Raw genomic sequence first — 16,178 nt, forward strand, 5'->3', positions numbered from 1 at the left:
CCCAGCAACAGAAGCACAAACAAATTAAGGGATGTTCTACATAACCATTTTTCCCACCATGTGATGTTGGAGCAAAATGGCAGAGTTCTGCATGGAACCCAGGTCTTGTAAATGGGTTTATAATTGCACACCACACAATCATGTGCTTGGCAAAGCTGAAACATTCAAATCTTTCAGCATGCACAGAAAGCACAGAGAATCTGCAATTACAACAGTGGATTTGGCCAAATTGGGTCAAAATCCAACATCAAGCAACTTGAAGATCACAGCTTTTGGAGGGGGCTTTTTTTTTAAAAAAAGTTTAAATTAGGCTTGAAAAAGCATGAGTGACACCTGATGCAATCTCAAACACTACAGCACAAGCCCCTGGTAGGTATTATTTTTATACATAAGCAAACAGGCACGTCCCTACCCCGAGGAGCTTACAATATGAATTTCAGCAGAAAGGGTGAGGGCATGAAAGGAAGAAGAGGCACGAGCAAGTAGGGATGAATATGAGCAGATGCAATTATTACACATGTACAAGCTTCGTTTCAGTAGATTATTATTAGGCTTCCTCACTACAACTGCTGGGAAGAATTATGCAAAAGAAGCCAATCTGTGAAAAAATTCTTAATTTACATATTACAAAAAGCTTGCAGAATTTGGCTTTTGTGAGCACAGAATTCTGATTTTTTAAAAAGTTTAAATAATAATAATAATAATACCCAGACTGCACACAGCACCACACAGATCTTGTCGTGACAGGAATCCACATATTAACTAACTTGATCATTTATCCCCCAAGAAGTCTTTTATAATGTGATTTCACATAGGGATCCTAACTATTAAGCCCACAACATGTGAACTCAAAGATGACCATTTACTACTAACACACATTAGCAACATGTCCTTCACAATGAGCACCAGCAAAATTAAATACAAAATGAACATTGCTGAACCAAACGCACCCGTGTTTATCTTAACAAACTGAGGGGATGCCATTCCAAAAGGGAGAGGGGATGTTAGTCTTTTCAAGACCCCCCAGGGAGACCACAGTTCTACTGCTGCGACTGTTCGTGCCAGGGCACCTAATAAAAAATGTGGCAAGTCTCAACAAAGGCTTCTCAGCACTTGCACAAAACTACTAACACCTATGGAGTTTGGAAGATGCCAAAATACATCAAAGTGGTTTGAAAGTGCTTTAAATTTCTGGTGTAGATGTGCTCTAAAAGGACAATCATCCTTTCTCTTTTGGAGTAACACTGCAGCACCATCCGCTGCACAGGCTTGAATCCAGACTTAGACATATTTACATTCTCGCCTGGCACCAACACTGTCAACTTTTCAGCACCAGGCAAAGATGTACTTATTTTCCCAGGCATTTGGGGTGGGGGTCGGGGGGGGGGGAGGCAGACTGAGAGATATTCTGTGTATTGTGGATGAACACTTTCCACTTTATTTTATTTTTAGATAAAAAATGTTTTAATGGTATTCATTTTTATTACTGTGCTGGTTATGGTTTATACTGCTTTTTTTTCCTGTCACATTCCTGGATTTCCGTACTTTTGTGTATAAGTTGCTTCAAGACTGCTTTTTGCAGTGGGAAGCAATACATAAAAGTAATTAATAATAATATTTAGAGTAGACCCACTGAAATCAGTGGGAGTTAAAATTAGTCATGGCAAACCTAACTTGATTTCAGTGGGTCTACTCTGACTATTCCTAAGTATATGACTAAATCTGGATCCAACCTGTGGTTATGGGAATACTTTTCATTCACTAGCCAAAATTCCTCTTCATCTCTCTGGCTGGGTTCATACAACACACTCAGTGGTTGAGTGTGGGTTGTTGTTGAACGGTGGGTGATTGTGTTGTCTGAACGCAGTGCATTTTCTGCACAGTGGCTTGTTAACCACTCTGAACACCCCAACACAAACCATGGGTTCTCAGAGTGGCTTGTTGGAGGAAAAGTAAGCGACACTGCAAGGTTAACAAACCACCCTGTGGAAAACGTACTGCGTTCAGACAAGACAATAACACATGGTACAACATCAACCCATGGTTCAAGATCAACCCACACCCAACCACTACATGTGGATTAACTTGTTGTGTGCACCCAGTCTCTGTAACAAACTTTCTTTAACACGCTTGTCTCAATTTCAGACTGACAGGAGGGAAGGTCAGAACAGAGGGGCTGTCTTTCTTTCTTTCTTTCTTTCTTTCTTTCTTTCTTTCAACAAACACGCACACACACAAATGCAAAAGACATTAACAATGGTCTCGGAAAAAAGAACAAGATGGATAAAGAACAGGGAATAGCCCGCTCAGTCAGAGACAAATGCCACAGTCATCTTCAGAATGGGAAAAAATAATCAAACCTGAGGCCAAAGGCTTACTACAGGTTAATAGCGCAAGCCACAGCCCTGCAGACTTCTCTGCCTGACCGACACCTCCTAAGTGTTAAATACTATCAGTTACAGCTACAAAAACAATGAAGCAAATCTAGCTGCCCCACATTTTAAAGAGATGGAAATTATTCATTTAAATACATAAAAAAGAGCATGCTGACTGCAAGAAGCTGGCATATTCATTAGCAGGGATCGAGGGAGCTTTCAAAAAGGATTAACACAATCGATGTGGCGAAGAACATGGAAAATAACTGGATTAAAAGAATTCAAGATATAAAGCAGGCTAGCTGGGGTTGATGGAGTTGTAGTCCAGCACAGTCAGAGGGTGTCTGGTTGGGGAAGGCCGATATAAAGTAAGCCAGCATTGTAGAACACTTCTGCACACTGAGTTCAGAAGGATCAGTTTCCCTGATGTTTGGCAGAGTGGGCGGGCTGTGCAAGGTTCAGTTTCCTTTGCTGGAGGCAGCAGCTGCACCCCAACCACCCAGCCTTCCTCTTCTGACTGCGGCTCCAAGGAGATCCAGGCTTCAACCTGGTTCTTCTGAAGGTAGCATATTGCAAACAGAGCAACCACCTTGCAGGGTAGCTTCAGCTTCCTAAACCTAAGAATAACTGTATCAAATGTGCCTTACCAATAAGCACCAGCTGCTACAAAAAGGGTGCCGGGGCGGGGGGGGAGTACAAAAGAGAGAGAAGTCTAAATACACGATTGATTAAATATCACCAGGGCTTTCAAGGGTGATTTGCAGAAAGGAAGGGTGACTTTGGACCAGGGTCCAAGGTGATGCCCTCGCTTGGAGAGGATCGCTTGTCCGACAGACAGCAAAGGGCTTTCCCCCGGGTTGCTCCTGAACTCTGGAACACCCTCCCTACAGAGTTGTAACTGGTCCCTGCTCTGTCTGAACTAGTTTGCATGTCACAACAATTCCTTGGTTGTTTCACTCGGGAATTGTCGGGGGAGTGAGCCCCTTTCCTGGGTTGTTATCATGACATCCAAACCTGGAACTCTTGAGTTGTTTAAACAAACCAGACTTAGTCCAACAACCAACAATGGGCGATTGTTGGGTTAACTCTGGGTTGCTTAAGCCCTAAACAAATCATGGGCAATTGCTGGGTTAACTCTGGGTTGTTTAACCCCTAAACAACACAGAGCTAATGCAACAACATATCATGGGGGATTGCTGGGTTAACTTTGGGTTATTTAAACCCCTAAGGGTGTAATCCTATCAGGAAAGCTGTATACCTCTGAACGCAGAGGCTTACAGCCATCATCAGAGAGGAAGGAGTGGCGGAGGCAATCTTCTCTTCCCTGCTCCTTGCGCTCTGTATCTGGGGCGCATCGTTGGGGGATGGAAGGAGGCTGGAGAGACTGGGGGATACAGTGTAGCTCGGCCTCTCCAGTCAACTCCTCTCCCCCCAGAACACCCCCTTTAACCCCACTCCGAGGTCACTTTTGTCAGCTGCGAGGGGGCAGAGAGCACAGATTCCCCACTTCAATGTTGGAGCGCCATCTCTGACCTCAGCTCCAGGAATCCAAAATATCCTATGGCCCCCCAAACACTGTCTAGGGGCCAAAGGATTGCTCTCCCCACCGCTCAGAGAAATTTTAAATGATTTCAGCGATATATAAATCTATTAAACAAGCTAACTCAACAACATACCAGGGGTGATTGTTGGATTAACTCTGGGTTGTTTAACCCCCAAACACCACCAGGTTCTGGGCTTGGACATCATGATAGCAACTCAGGAACAGGGCGTTCCTGGGTTTTTGATTGACAGCGGAAGCTAAAACTGTGCAGGAGGCAGTATGCTCGCTTGCTGCTGCTCGGCCCTGACAATTCCTGAGTTAAACAACCCAGGAATTGCTGTGATGTGTAAATTGGGCCTCTGTGTTCGGGAAGGGGGTCAAGTCACATCTTTTAAATATCTTTTTATAGCTGTTATGGTTGTTATGGCTTTTAAGGTTATTTAAGTTGATCAGCGTTTTTATTTTCTGATATTTTTGTAAACCACCTTGGTTGATTTCAGAAGGGCAGCATAGAAAAACAAGAAAGAATGAACAGAATAGGTGACAAATCCCCCCCCCCCATGTTTGACAGGCACTTGGAACTATCACACGTGTAACTGGCCTAGTAGCCTTGTTGAGTCACCTTCATGTTTACTTTTGAATCTCACTGATATGGATGGACTCAAGCAATGTCAGGAACCTGCTCCCCAAGTGTTCTTTGGAGGTGGTTATCACCTGAAGTTTATCTCAACAGGAGGGTTGCCTTTTTTTTTTTTTTACTGCCGATGTTCCTGTGCCTTTTACTGCAGTTTTACCTGCACAAATTAAGCAGATGAAGCTCCTCCCATCCCTTATTGCCATGTCAAGAAAAGCTGTACCTGCTGAAATGCCTACACATGGGGATGCTGCAAAAGGCAAAGGTGCACATCCAGTAAAGACATTAACAACCCTAATAGCTGTGAGCTTTGAGGTCATTGGAAAAAAGACAGGCTATCAACCGAATAACTAAAGAAAACTATGGCATCCCATCTTTCCCCACATTTAGAATCATACAACAGCTGGAATTGTTGCAGCTGTAGATGTAGATGAGACCTAGAGATGATCAGGAAGTAAAATTCCAATGTACGTTATGTGAGGCTACCCTTGAAGAGTGCTTGGAAGCTACAGTTGGTTCAAAATGTAGCAGCTAAGCTGACCAGTGCATGGTATCGGGACCATATTACACTTGTCTTGAAAGAACTGCACTTGTTGCCAATTACTTTCTGGGCTCACTCCAAGGTGCTGGTTTTAACCTTTAAAGCCCTGACTATGTAAGGGATCAGCTATCTCATCATAAACCTGCCAGGGTATCAAGATTTCCAAGAGAAGCCCTTTTGAGGGTAGCACTACCTGCAGAAGCCCATTTGTCGGGCACAGAAGAAAGGGCTTTCTCCTGTGTCGCTCCCAAACTGTAGAACTCACTCCCTCAAGAACTACCCCCAAAATGGGTGCGAAGACACATCTCTTTAATTTAGGGCACAATCCTATGCATGTGTAGACAGAAAAAAGTCCTTCAGCTCTCAGCTTTCTCCAGCCAGCCATGAATAGGATTGCGTCCTTAAGTCTTTTGATGCTATCAGGTTTTACTGTATTTAATGTTCTTATTTTTATTGCTATAAGGTTTTATTATTTTAAATTTATTGTGTACCACCTTGATGGCCTTTTATCAAATAACACAGAATATAAATGCTAATAATAAAATGAATAAATAAAATCCCTGTACTGTGTCAGAAACATAAACATCAGTCATTCCCAATTTGCATGCCAGCCAGACCAGTAACTTTGGGGAAGCCATGGCTTCTTCTTTTTACTGGAAAGTTCTCAAAGCTAGGTATGCTTCCTGCACAAATATAGGTTTCTTGTAAATTTTGGATCACAAACAGCAGTATGTTGCAACAGAAGAGGATTACAGCATGATCTTCCTTGCCAAATACAAGAATTGCTTATTATTTCCTCTTGATCCAAGCCAGAGAAGCTTCATGTTGCTCCATCATGCTTATTCTTGTGAAAAAACAAAATGTACTGCAATATGGTATACAGGAGTTTAGTCTCTGCACTGCAGACATGTGAACAATAGCCACTTCCTGTTGCAGTGCGCAGGTAAAATAGAATAAAAGTATTTTAGTAATAATATAGTACATCACGGATCTCAAAGGATTCCACCTAAAATATCTTATTATTACATCTTTTATGCAGACGTTTTCCAGCTAGAAACTGAGACAACAGTCCCAACAAACTTGCACTGTTTACAACATCTAATTCAGAAGCCAGATTTTATTGAAGAAAGGCGGGGGGGAGAAGCAAAGATATTTTTCATGATGGAATAGAAAGAGAGAAAGGAATGAAGCATGATGTGCATCATTACTTCTATATCAAGAATAATGAGGTCCCTTCTGTTGAACTTTCGATGAACACAGCAATAATGTCAAGCAATGCTTGCTTGCCATGGAAACGTATACATTAGAAGAAGGGCCGTAGCTCAGTGGTAGAGCACATGTTTTGCACGCAGACGGTTCCAAGTTCAATCCCTGACTTCTCCAGGTAGAGCTAGGAAAGAATCCTGCCTGGAATCCTGGAGAGCCACTGCCTGTCAGTGCAGACAAGACTGAGCTCGAAGGGCCAATGGTATGATGTGGAATAAGTCAGCTACCCATCTGAGTGCTTTAATCTAACAAAGAGTCTTGTGACACCTTAAATTTATTCTGGTATAAGCTTTCATAAATACTGTCCACTTCATCAGTTGAATGAAGTGTTAGTCTGAAATTGGCGGGTTTATAGTCAATTCCCTCTGACAGCACAGTTTACAGTCCCCACATCTGCATGTGTATACAGATCTGTCCATTTGAGGTTAACACTTCATGCATCTGACAAAATGGACAGTGTCCACGAACGCTTATGCCGCATTGAATGTGTCAGGCTTTAAACTGCCACAAGGCTCTCTGTTGTTTTTGCTGCAACAGACTAACAGGGCCCTCTGGAAATTAATCTAACAAAACTGCTCATTACAAAAAGTGGCAGCAATAACTTAATCACAACCATACAAAACTCTGAACAGACAAATCTCGCTCTGAAGCTTTGTCCTGAAACATATGGACTAGTATGCTGCTCAGGGAATGTAACATTCTACAGGAAATGCTCAGTGTACAGAGCAGTGTACCACCTCTCTCATATATTAGCCTGAAGACTGATTTACACACGAATGCTGCCACTCAGAGGCCATCAAAAGGTTACCTGTACCCTAGGCACTTGCAGGCTGGCCCTGGCTTGGCCACCTGGCCACAGAACGCTGGTGCACAAACAGGCCAGATATACGGGCTAGCGCACTAGAGCCTTTTAAACAGTGTCCACACTTTGCAAACACCTACCCGAGTAAGTACTTTGCAGAGGCCTCCTGCATGGCAGCTCTCCTACTAAGTCACTGCTTCATTTTATCAAGATGCAGATACCTACTCAGTTTGGACTCCCAGGTGCATGGGATATGTCCAAGACCACTTAAAACTTGGGTTCAAAGTCACACATGACAAAGATTGTAAACCGGTGTATTCGATCCCCAATATGCCCCAATCACACAGAAAGCAGCCAGGAAGGGATCCAATTTAGAGAGCAACGGGGGTGTGAGGGTGAAGACTGGAGAACCCTCACCCTCCGCTCATTTCTTCAGGTGCTTTTGTCCCACCCATGCTCAATTCCAGTAATGGGGCTTGCCTGAAGGAAAAGTAACTTCGGGAGACAGACAGCAGGGACAAAACTGTGGACAGGAAGATGGAGTAGCACCCCGCGCACACACATGTGCACCCCTCCTTCTGCTCTTATATTAGACCCCCCCATTTCCTTTTTTTAAGCAATTGGAGCAAATTCAGGCTTAAAACACAAGGATCTTCTACTGTCACAAATGAATCTCAAACTTTGTCCAAGAGAATGGACTAGCTTAGTAGTAAGACCATGGATATCTAACAACTCATGATACTGAGAGTAGCTAGGGATAATTCTCAACGTCTATAATCTTGTTCTGTCCACTAACCCAGGAGTGGGCAGACTTCAGGCTTGCAGGATCTACTTTGTTTTTTACCAGAACCCCAAGATCCACCAACCAGAGCTAGGTGTAAAATAGTGGCTCAGGACAGTGGACGTATGCGAAGAATTGAGGATCAGGGTGCCACTGAGCACATGCTCAGCCCAGGAATTGGTGTTCAGTACCAGAACCAAGCTCACAAGTCCTTTTACACAAGTATCCACTCCTGGTTTCCCCCCATCCCCACATGTTCTCTTTCAGCAACTACATTTAAGGGGAGTGGGGAGCTTTTAAGTTGGTCCTACTGTTAACCACAGGGAAGTAAAAAAAAACACCTTGCCAACCTACTGCAAATCACTCAAGAGATCTCCCAGTAGGTCCCAATCTACCTTCTGCCCATCCCGGCACTAATCTAACTGCACTACCAAAATCAACAGGACTTATCTGGATGATCAGGTTTGGGGTGTTAACGGTGCAACATGTTGGCGGAAACAGATAATAAACCAACCAAACATTTGAGTTTTGCCCTGCTGTTCTGAAGGCTTAAGTCAGCAGAAAAACCCCAAAATAAAACAAAAAATCTACGAATGGTGGACTGTGGGTTCATCAGACAGAGTCAAGAGAAAAAGAGAATTAGCTAGAGAAAAAAACTAGATATTTTAGAAACAAATAAGAGTCCTACACTAGATATCATCCAATGAAGTTAGGTGATTATCTTATTCCTGCCGCAACATTAACTGCAGAGTCTTTGCCTGGGACAACCAAAACTGTCAAGAGACCTTAGTGACACATGCTAGAAAAAAAGAGGTTTCCCTATTTTTCTCTACTGTTCTTATTAATCCTGTGGTTTAGGCAGACAACATATAAGCCCAGATGAGTAACTTTCTGAACAACATCTCAAATATTTCAACACAGTTTAATTACACAGGCTCAAATGCTAGGCTCTGGCATTACTCAGAACTTCACACGGGGCATAAAAACAGAGGAAGCTGCCTTATAATGAGTCCGAGCATTGATCTATCTAGCCCATTATTGTCCACGCTGACTGGCAGCAATGTTTCTCCAGTGTTTCAGGCATGAGTTTTTCCTGCCCTACCTGGAGATGTTGGGGATTGAACCTGGAACCTTCGGTATGCAGGTGGTCTACCACTGAGCTATGACAGATGTATTCATTGATCATGTTCGATGGTGGCTTGACTGCACAGACATTATTATGGTCTGTAGATACAGCTTATCAGATTTACCTAGGGGTGTACAGAGAGCAGTTGAGTTCAGCTGGTTCGATTATATGTTGTCTGCCTAAACCACAGGTCATCACAAAGCAACGGGGAGCATTAACTACATGCCAAAAACAGTTCAGCACTGCATGCTTCCTGCATATCATGGATATGCAGGAAGCGAAGCAAGCAACAACAGGGAAAAACAGGCAAAGGAGAAATGTTTGTCGGTATTGCCTGAGAAGTCTCAATGGGGCCCCCATACCTGTTCTCCAGTAGGGTCATACACATGACCTCTCGCACACCGGGATTGTTGGCTTTTTCAACAGAGCAGCTTTGCAGGTTCCAGGTGGCCACCCTCAAGACAGGCTTCCCATCCCGCACCCCACCAAACATCTCCACAGTGGGCCGGGTGGAGATAATCTGAGTTGGCCCTCCTGGCGGAAAATCCAGATCCTCACTCTGAAGGCTGAGCGAGGTGGGGCTCGGATGAGGCTTGACTGTGAAATTGAGGCCCCCGTTGGTGTTTGTCGACGGGGGCCGTGACCGCTCCGCAAACACCTGATGTCGGATTTTGTCCAAAAACGAGGAGTTGATACAGTCCATCTTGACCAGGTCCTCGATGCTCCTGAAGGGCCCGTGCTCCTTGCGGTACTCAACGATGCCGTTGGCGATCTTCTCCGTGACGCCGCGGATGCTCATGAGCTGAGCGGGCGTGGCCGTGTTAATATTGATCTTAGCAGCAGAGAGGTGGTCCAGGTTCTGGTCCTTGCGTAAAGAGCTGGGCGAGTGCTGGGCAGAGTTGCCTTTGCTGCTCACGCAGATCTCGAACTTGACCTGCTCCAACTTGGCAGCTCCGACCCCGCTGACCAAGGCCAAGTCCTCGACTTTCTTGAAGCCCCCGATGTACTCCCGATACTCCACAATGTTTTGGGCCACCATCCTGTTGACGCCGGGCAGAGTCATGAGCTCCTCCTCGGTGGCTGTGTTGATGTTCAGCCTCTCCTGGTTGACCAGGATGTTGCTGAAGTTGCACGCTGCACTGAACTTGCGGCTGTGGCAGAGGTCTGAGGGGTCTCTGGGGATGGAGCGGTGACAACCAAGGTTGCCCCCCATGACTTGTCCCGTTGGAGCCCCGCGATAACCCAACGTCAGGTTCGCCGCTCCAACAGGACCGGCGGGTTTTCCGGGTCGACGGGCCCTGGGCACGGTCCAAGGTTCCCCCTCTTCACGTGGAAATGACAGCTAGGCAGGCGGCTTCTGAAGAAGAGGGGCGCAAGGCAAAGCGTCTCATTGAAAAAGCCGACCCGAGCTCTCTCAGCACGAGAGGGGAGGGGCTGTAAACACTGGGCTGGAAAAGCGAACTTGGCAGCGGCCGGGAGATTAGCGGGCTTCTGAGCGGCACTTCGGCAGCCAAGCGGAGGGGAAAGTTAAAAATATTCCGAACACACGCGCGCACGCAGGCGCGCCAGGGAGGCGAGGGCAGCCGCAAAACGAGCCTCCCGCGCCGTCTTTCTTACGGGGAGGGGGGGGAGGCGTCCCTCGCGCTCCTCGCTTGGGCCAGGCGGGCGAAGAGTCCCGCATCTGCGGCAGGGCGCGCCTCGAGGGATCCCCAGGGCGAGCCCCGAAACCGCGGCTGCCGGACAAAGCGCCTCTTTCACTGGAGCATCCCGCCGGGGCTGCACCCGAGGCGCGGGGGGCTCGCGCGGCGCCTGTTCAAGCGGCTCCTCGCCCGCCCCGCGCGGGGACTCTCCCTCCCTCCGCCCGCCAGTTGATTTCCCCGCCTCGAAGCCCTCGCCGAGCGAGGAGCGGGAAGGCAGCAAGCGGCCGCCGCCGTGCTCGGCGTTCCCAGCCCACCTCGGCGACGGCTGCTGCCGCTCGCTCTCGCGCCAGCCTCCGCCGGCCCGGGGACTCTCGGCCGCGGCGCTCCGGAGTTCGAAGCCGCCCTCCCCGCGGCGGCAGAGGGAGGGAGAGCAGCGCCCCCTGCAAGCAGCCGCCGGAGCGCCAGCCTCGGCTTCCTTCGGCGGCGTACGCGAGGTGTGATGCGCGGGCGGCTGGGGAGCGGGGCCGTGACCGGCGGCCGGCCGGCCGGCCCGCCCTCTCTGCACCGCGGAGGCGGGGCCTGCCCGAGCGGCTGCCGCTTTGCCACCCCCGCCCCAAGGCCACCTGCGAGGCGCGGAGAGGCCGCAGAACCGGGGGCGCCGTCAGGGCAAAACTTTGGGCCAAAGGCCCAGGGGGCCTTCGCCCGCGCCACACGCATTTTTATTTTAATTCAAGGTTGTTTTTTATTTAAAGTTATTTATTTGGGCACTGTCCAATGTTAGCCCTACTTAGAGTAAACCCACTGAAACGAATGGGACTTAAGTTAGGCGTGACTAGCCTACGTCCCAATGGGTCTACTCTAAGTAGGACTAACGTTGGATCCTGCCCTTTGCATGTAACATTACTTTGAGGCTCCCTTTAAGGGTGAGTGGAACCCCCTCAAGATAAAAAAGCATACAAAGTGGATACAATACAAATCAGTAAGTACATACTCACTTTTTAAAAATACATCACGATGGAGGTTACAAATTTTTAAAAATCCATCAAAAGAGAAATTACCAATAAAACCAGCAGCCCAGACTCTACGGGGAGGCCAGTAAAAGCAGGTGGCTCTCTTTCAGTCCTTCTTCTTCCAGGCAGTATGTGACTATCCCTCTAGAGCACCTCTTCTCTCTGACTATCCTACCTCTGATGACACGCACTGCATGACTGTTGCACATGAAATGAACCCATGTGCTAGGTATGCATGCCAAAGGCACAAGTCCCTTTATTTTAAGAAGAAGAAAAGGTGCCATATTCGCCTCATTTGTGCTCCAGTTATTGTGGGGTGTGTGTAAGTATGTATGTAGATGTTGATTTTATACAGACACATAAATACAAAAAGATCACAAGTGCTCTTAAAATAACAGGACATTCATTTGTTTAGCCATTAAATTGTGAATAGGTCCAAGAGCCTTTGGACCTTGCTGAATGAGGCCTCCCCTGCACTGAAAAAAATGGTACTCCACCCCCGACACACACACCCAAGGGGGAAAGGGAATGACTCCCAATACAATCTAGCTCTTCAGAAATAACCTTGGCTGCTTCCCTGTTAGGCTTTTGTCATGCAGTGCCTCATTCACAGACTGGGGGCGGGGAGGGGGCAGGGCTGGCACCAGACATTTTACTGCCTGAGGCAGAGCAGCTAATCGTGCCTCCACCCATCCACCCACTCAAGTCAAGGTGCCTAGTACCCGAAGCCAGTCAAGTTATTTTAGCACATGAGGCAAAAAATCCCGCAAACACATCTTCCCTTCCCTGGCAGTAAAAAGACAATAATAGGTTCCATAACACCCAAAATCTACTGCCTGAGGGGGGCACTTTATTAGAGCCAGCCCTGCAGGGCTGAGTGGGTGTTCCAATGTCCTGGTCTTCCACTTTGCTCTTGTGTTTTCCCACTGTTTCTTCTGTCTTTTTCCACCAAAAAAATGAAAAATCTTTTGTGTAGCTGTGCTGTGTCTTTTGTTTGGTAGCTCTACGGGTTTGGTAGCAGGAGTATTGTTCAATGATACAATAACCCTTCTTGAAGTTCAGATATTACAGTGAAATAAAGTATCCATAAAACATTCATCATCAGTACAGTGCCTTTTCTACACTGTCACTACACATTCTGCCTCTCCCCCTGCCCCAGTACATGAACATAGAAGAAGTATTAGAAAAATGGTGCCATTGAGCGGTCCCCCATGTTCACTTAATAGGGAGAAAAATGTCAGTCCCACACAACAGGGGTCCCCAATCGTTTTGGACCCATGGGCACATTTGGGAATTTGGGAAACTCCTGTGGACACCATCACAAAATGCCAAATCAGTGAATTGCCATTTTGGCATCTACTTGTTGCGTCTATGAATCTTAGGTTGCATATTATTCAGCAAAAACTTTTGTTTCATGTCTACTGGACAGAGCAACACCTCTTTAATAAGGGATTATCTAATTTAGCTAATTGCTGGCAGTTGTTGTTTTTCAGTCGTTAAGTCATGTCCGACTCTTCGTGACCCCATGGACCATAGCACGCCAGGCCTTCCTATCCTCCGCTCTCTCCTGGAGTGTGCTCAAGTTCATATTCATTGCATCGGTGATGCTATCTAGCCATCTCATCCTCTGCCATCCCCTTCTCCTTTTGCCTTCAATCTTTCCCAGCATCAGGGTCTTTTCCAGGGAGTTTTCTCTTCGCATTAGGTGGCCAAAATATTTGAGCTTCAGCTTCAGTATCTGTCCTTCCAATGAGCACTCAGGGTTGATTTCCTTTAGGATAGACTGATTTGACCTCCTTGCAGTCCAGGGAACTCGTAAGAGTCTTCTCCAGCACCACAGTTCAAAAGCATCAATTCTTTGGCGCTCAGCCGTCCTTATATTCCAGTTCTCACAGCCATACATTACTACTGGGAAAACCATAGCTTTGATTATACGAACCTTTGTCGGCAAGGTGATGTCTCTGCTTCTTACTATGCTGTCTAGGTTTGCCATACCTTTCCTCCCAAGGAGCAAGCGTCTTTTAATTTCATGGCTACAGTCACCATCTGTGGTGATCTTGGAGCCCAAGCAAGTAAAATCTGTCACTGCTTCCATTTCTTCCCCTTCTATATGCCAGGAAGTGATGGGGCCAGATGCATGATCTTCGTTTTTTTAATGTTGAGTTTCAAACCAGCTTTTGCACTCTCCCCTTTCACCCTCAACAAGAGGCTCTTTAGATTTTAGAATTTTGAACCAATCGGTTGTTCCATGTCCGGTTCTTACTGTTGCTTCTTGACCCTCGTACAGGTTTCTCAGGAGACAGGTAAGGTGGTCTGGTACTCCCATCTCTTTAAGAATTTGCCACAGTTTGTTGTGATTCACACAATCAAAGGCTTTCGCGTAGCCAATGAAGCAGAAATAGACATTTTTCTGGAATTCTCTTGCTTTCTCCATGATCCAGCGAATGTTGGTGATTTGATCTCTAGTTCCTCTGCCTCTTCGAAACCCAGCTTGTACTTCCGGTAGTTCTCGGTTCACATGCTTCTGAAGCCTAGCTTGTAGGATTTTGAGCATCACCTTGCTGGCATGTGAAATGAGCGCAATTGTGCGGTAGTTTGAACACTCTTTGGCATTGCCCTTCTTTGGAATTAGAATGTAAACTGACCTTTTCCAGTCTTGTGGCCACTGTTGAGCGTTCTAAATTTGTTGGCATATTGAGTGTAGCACTTTAACAGCATCATCTTTTAGGATTTTAAATAGCTCAGCTGGAATACTGTCATCTCCACTAGCTTTGTTGTTAGTAACGCTTCCTAAGGCCCACTTGACTTCACTCTCAAGAATGTCCGGCTCAAGTTCAGTGACCGCACTATCATGGCTATCAGGGACATTAAGATCTTTCCTGTATAGTTCTTCTGTGTATTCTTTCCACCTCTTCTTAATCTCATTTGCTTCTGTTAGGTCCCTGCCTTCTTTGTCCTTTATCATGCCCATCTTTGCACAAAATGTTCCTTTGATATCTCCGATTTTCTTGAAGAGATCTCTACTCTTTCCCATTCTATTGTTTTCCTCGATTTCTTTGCATTGTTCAATTAAGAAGGCCTTCTTGTCTCTCCTTGCTATTCTCTGGAACTCTGCATTCCCTTGCTTTTCACTTCCCTTCTTTCCTCAGCTACTTGTAAAGCCTCATCAGACAGCCACTTTGCTTTCTTGCATTTCTTTTTCTTTGGGATGGATTTAGTTGCTGCCTCCTGAACAATGTGACGGACCTCTGTCCATAGTTCCTCAGGCACTCTGTCTATCAGGTCTAATCCCTGAAATCTATTCCTCACCTCCACTGTATATTCATAAGGGATATGATTTAGGTCATACCTGAATGGTTTAGTGGTTTTCCCTACATTCTTCAATTTAAGCCGAAATTTTGCAATAAGAAACTCATGATCTGAGCCACAGTGGTCCAGGTCTGACTGTAGGGAGCCTCTCCATCTTTGGCTGCAAAGTACGGATATATATGGATATAAACAAATCCATGGACATATATTTTAAAAAATGGGGATGGGTGATTTGCGGATGCCCACAGGTGCCACGTTGAGGACCCTTTCATGGGCACCATTGGAGGTGTCCATGAGCACCATGGTGTCCACAGGTGCCGTGTTAGGGACCTCTGCCATACAATAAGCCTGCATAATTTGTGACATGCTAAGCCCAACACTGCCCATGAAGCTTGTATGCATACGGCCTGCCAGAGACACAACAAATGTCTTGATTTTGCCCCCTATCTGGTACTACAAGAACAGGGCAACTGTCAGACATCTTATTGTTCATAATACATGGCTTATGGGCTTGGTTTGGCTTGGTGGGTCGCAACTTGTGTAGGCCAACCATACTGTTGTGCCAGAAGTGTGGAGGTTGCTGCATTCATAAAGGATACTGTGGAGCAGAAGAATTTAAAAAGAAAAGTTACTCCCTATTCTCCAAAACCAGCCTTCCCTGACCTGGTCCCTCCAGATGTTTGGACTACAATTTCCATCTTGCTTTTACAGAGGTCAGTCCTCATTTGAAGGGCTGCCAGAGGACCATCCTCTGTTTGAAAGGCTGTCCTGTTCAATTCTGGCTTAAAGGTAAAAGAACCAGGGCACGGACTGAATCGACAGGAACACAGGTCACTTGGTCAGAGCCATCCACACTGTGCTGAGCTGCACTGTATTTAACGGAACGTCAAATAATTATTTCTAAATTTGCATCTATGATATAAATTAGCATATGCACATTTTATGTAAATTGGCATCCCCTTTTGGCCTTGTTTGTTTTTGTCTGGGTGATGTATGTCCCCTTTTTTTGGCAGTTCATATGTGGCCATGCTAGATGGTATCCTGTCACCAGCGTCAAAGTAAGATACAGCTGCCAACCCAGTCAGCTTCTGTATGTCGAATGGGGGGACGGGGAAGCACTATCTTGTGCTTTGTGTACCTCAGGCAGCAAA

The 16,178-nt window shown here is 46.2% G+C and overlaps 1 protein-coding gene across 3 annotated transcripts in view; it reads right to left on the minus strand.

Annotated features, from left to right (window-relative positions):
- Positions 1-11,848, minus strand: part of EEPD1 (endonuclease/exonuclease/phosphatase family domain containing 1) — an 80,677-nt gene extending 68,829 nt beyond the window's left edge. The window contains exons 1-2 of one of the 3 annotated variants that reach the window (XM_084857874.1): positions 11,767-11,848; positions 9,431-10,425 (exon numbers count right to left, since the gene is read on the minus strand). In XM_084857874.1, coding sequence (XP_084714000.1) covers positions 9,431-10,281 — 851 coding nt within the window. In that variant the 5' untranslated portion in view covers positions 10,282-10,425; positions 11,767-11,848. Of the gene's footprint in view, positions 1-9,430; positions 10,924-11,022; positions 11,275-11,766 lie in introns of those variants that run through there. The other 2 variants (XM_084857872.1, XM_084857873.1) reach the window with 2 other exon arrangements.
- Positions 11,849-16,178: the final 4,330 nt, after the last annotated feature.

The sequence above is a fragment of the Heloderma suspectum genome, chromosome 5 (genome assembly GCF_057233095.1).
Source record: "Heloderma suspectum isolate Gila_16-S chromosome 5, 16-S_ref, whole genome shotgun sequence".
NCBI classification, from domain to species: domain Eukaryota; kingdom Metazoa; phylum Chordata; class Lepidosauria; order Squamata; family Helodermatidae; genus Heloderma; species Heloderma suspectum.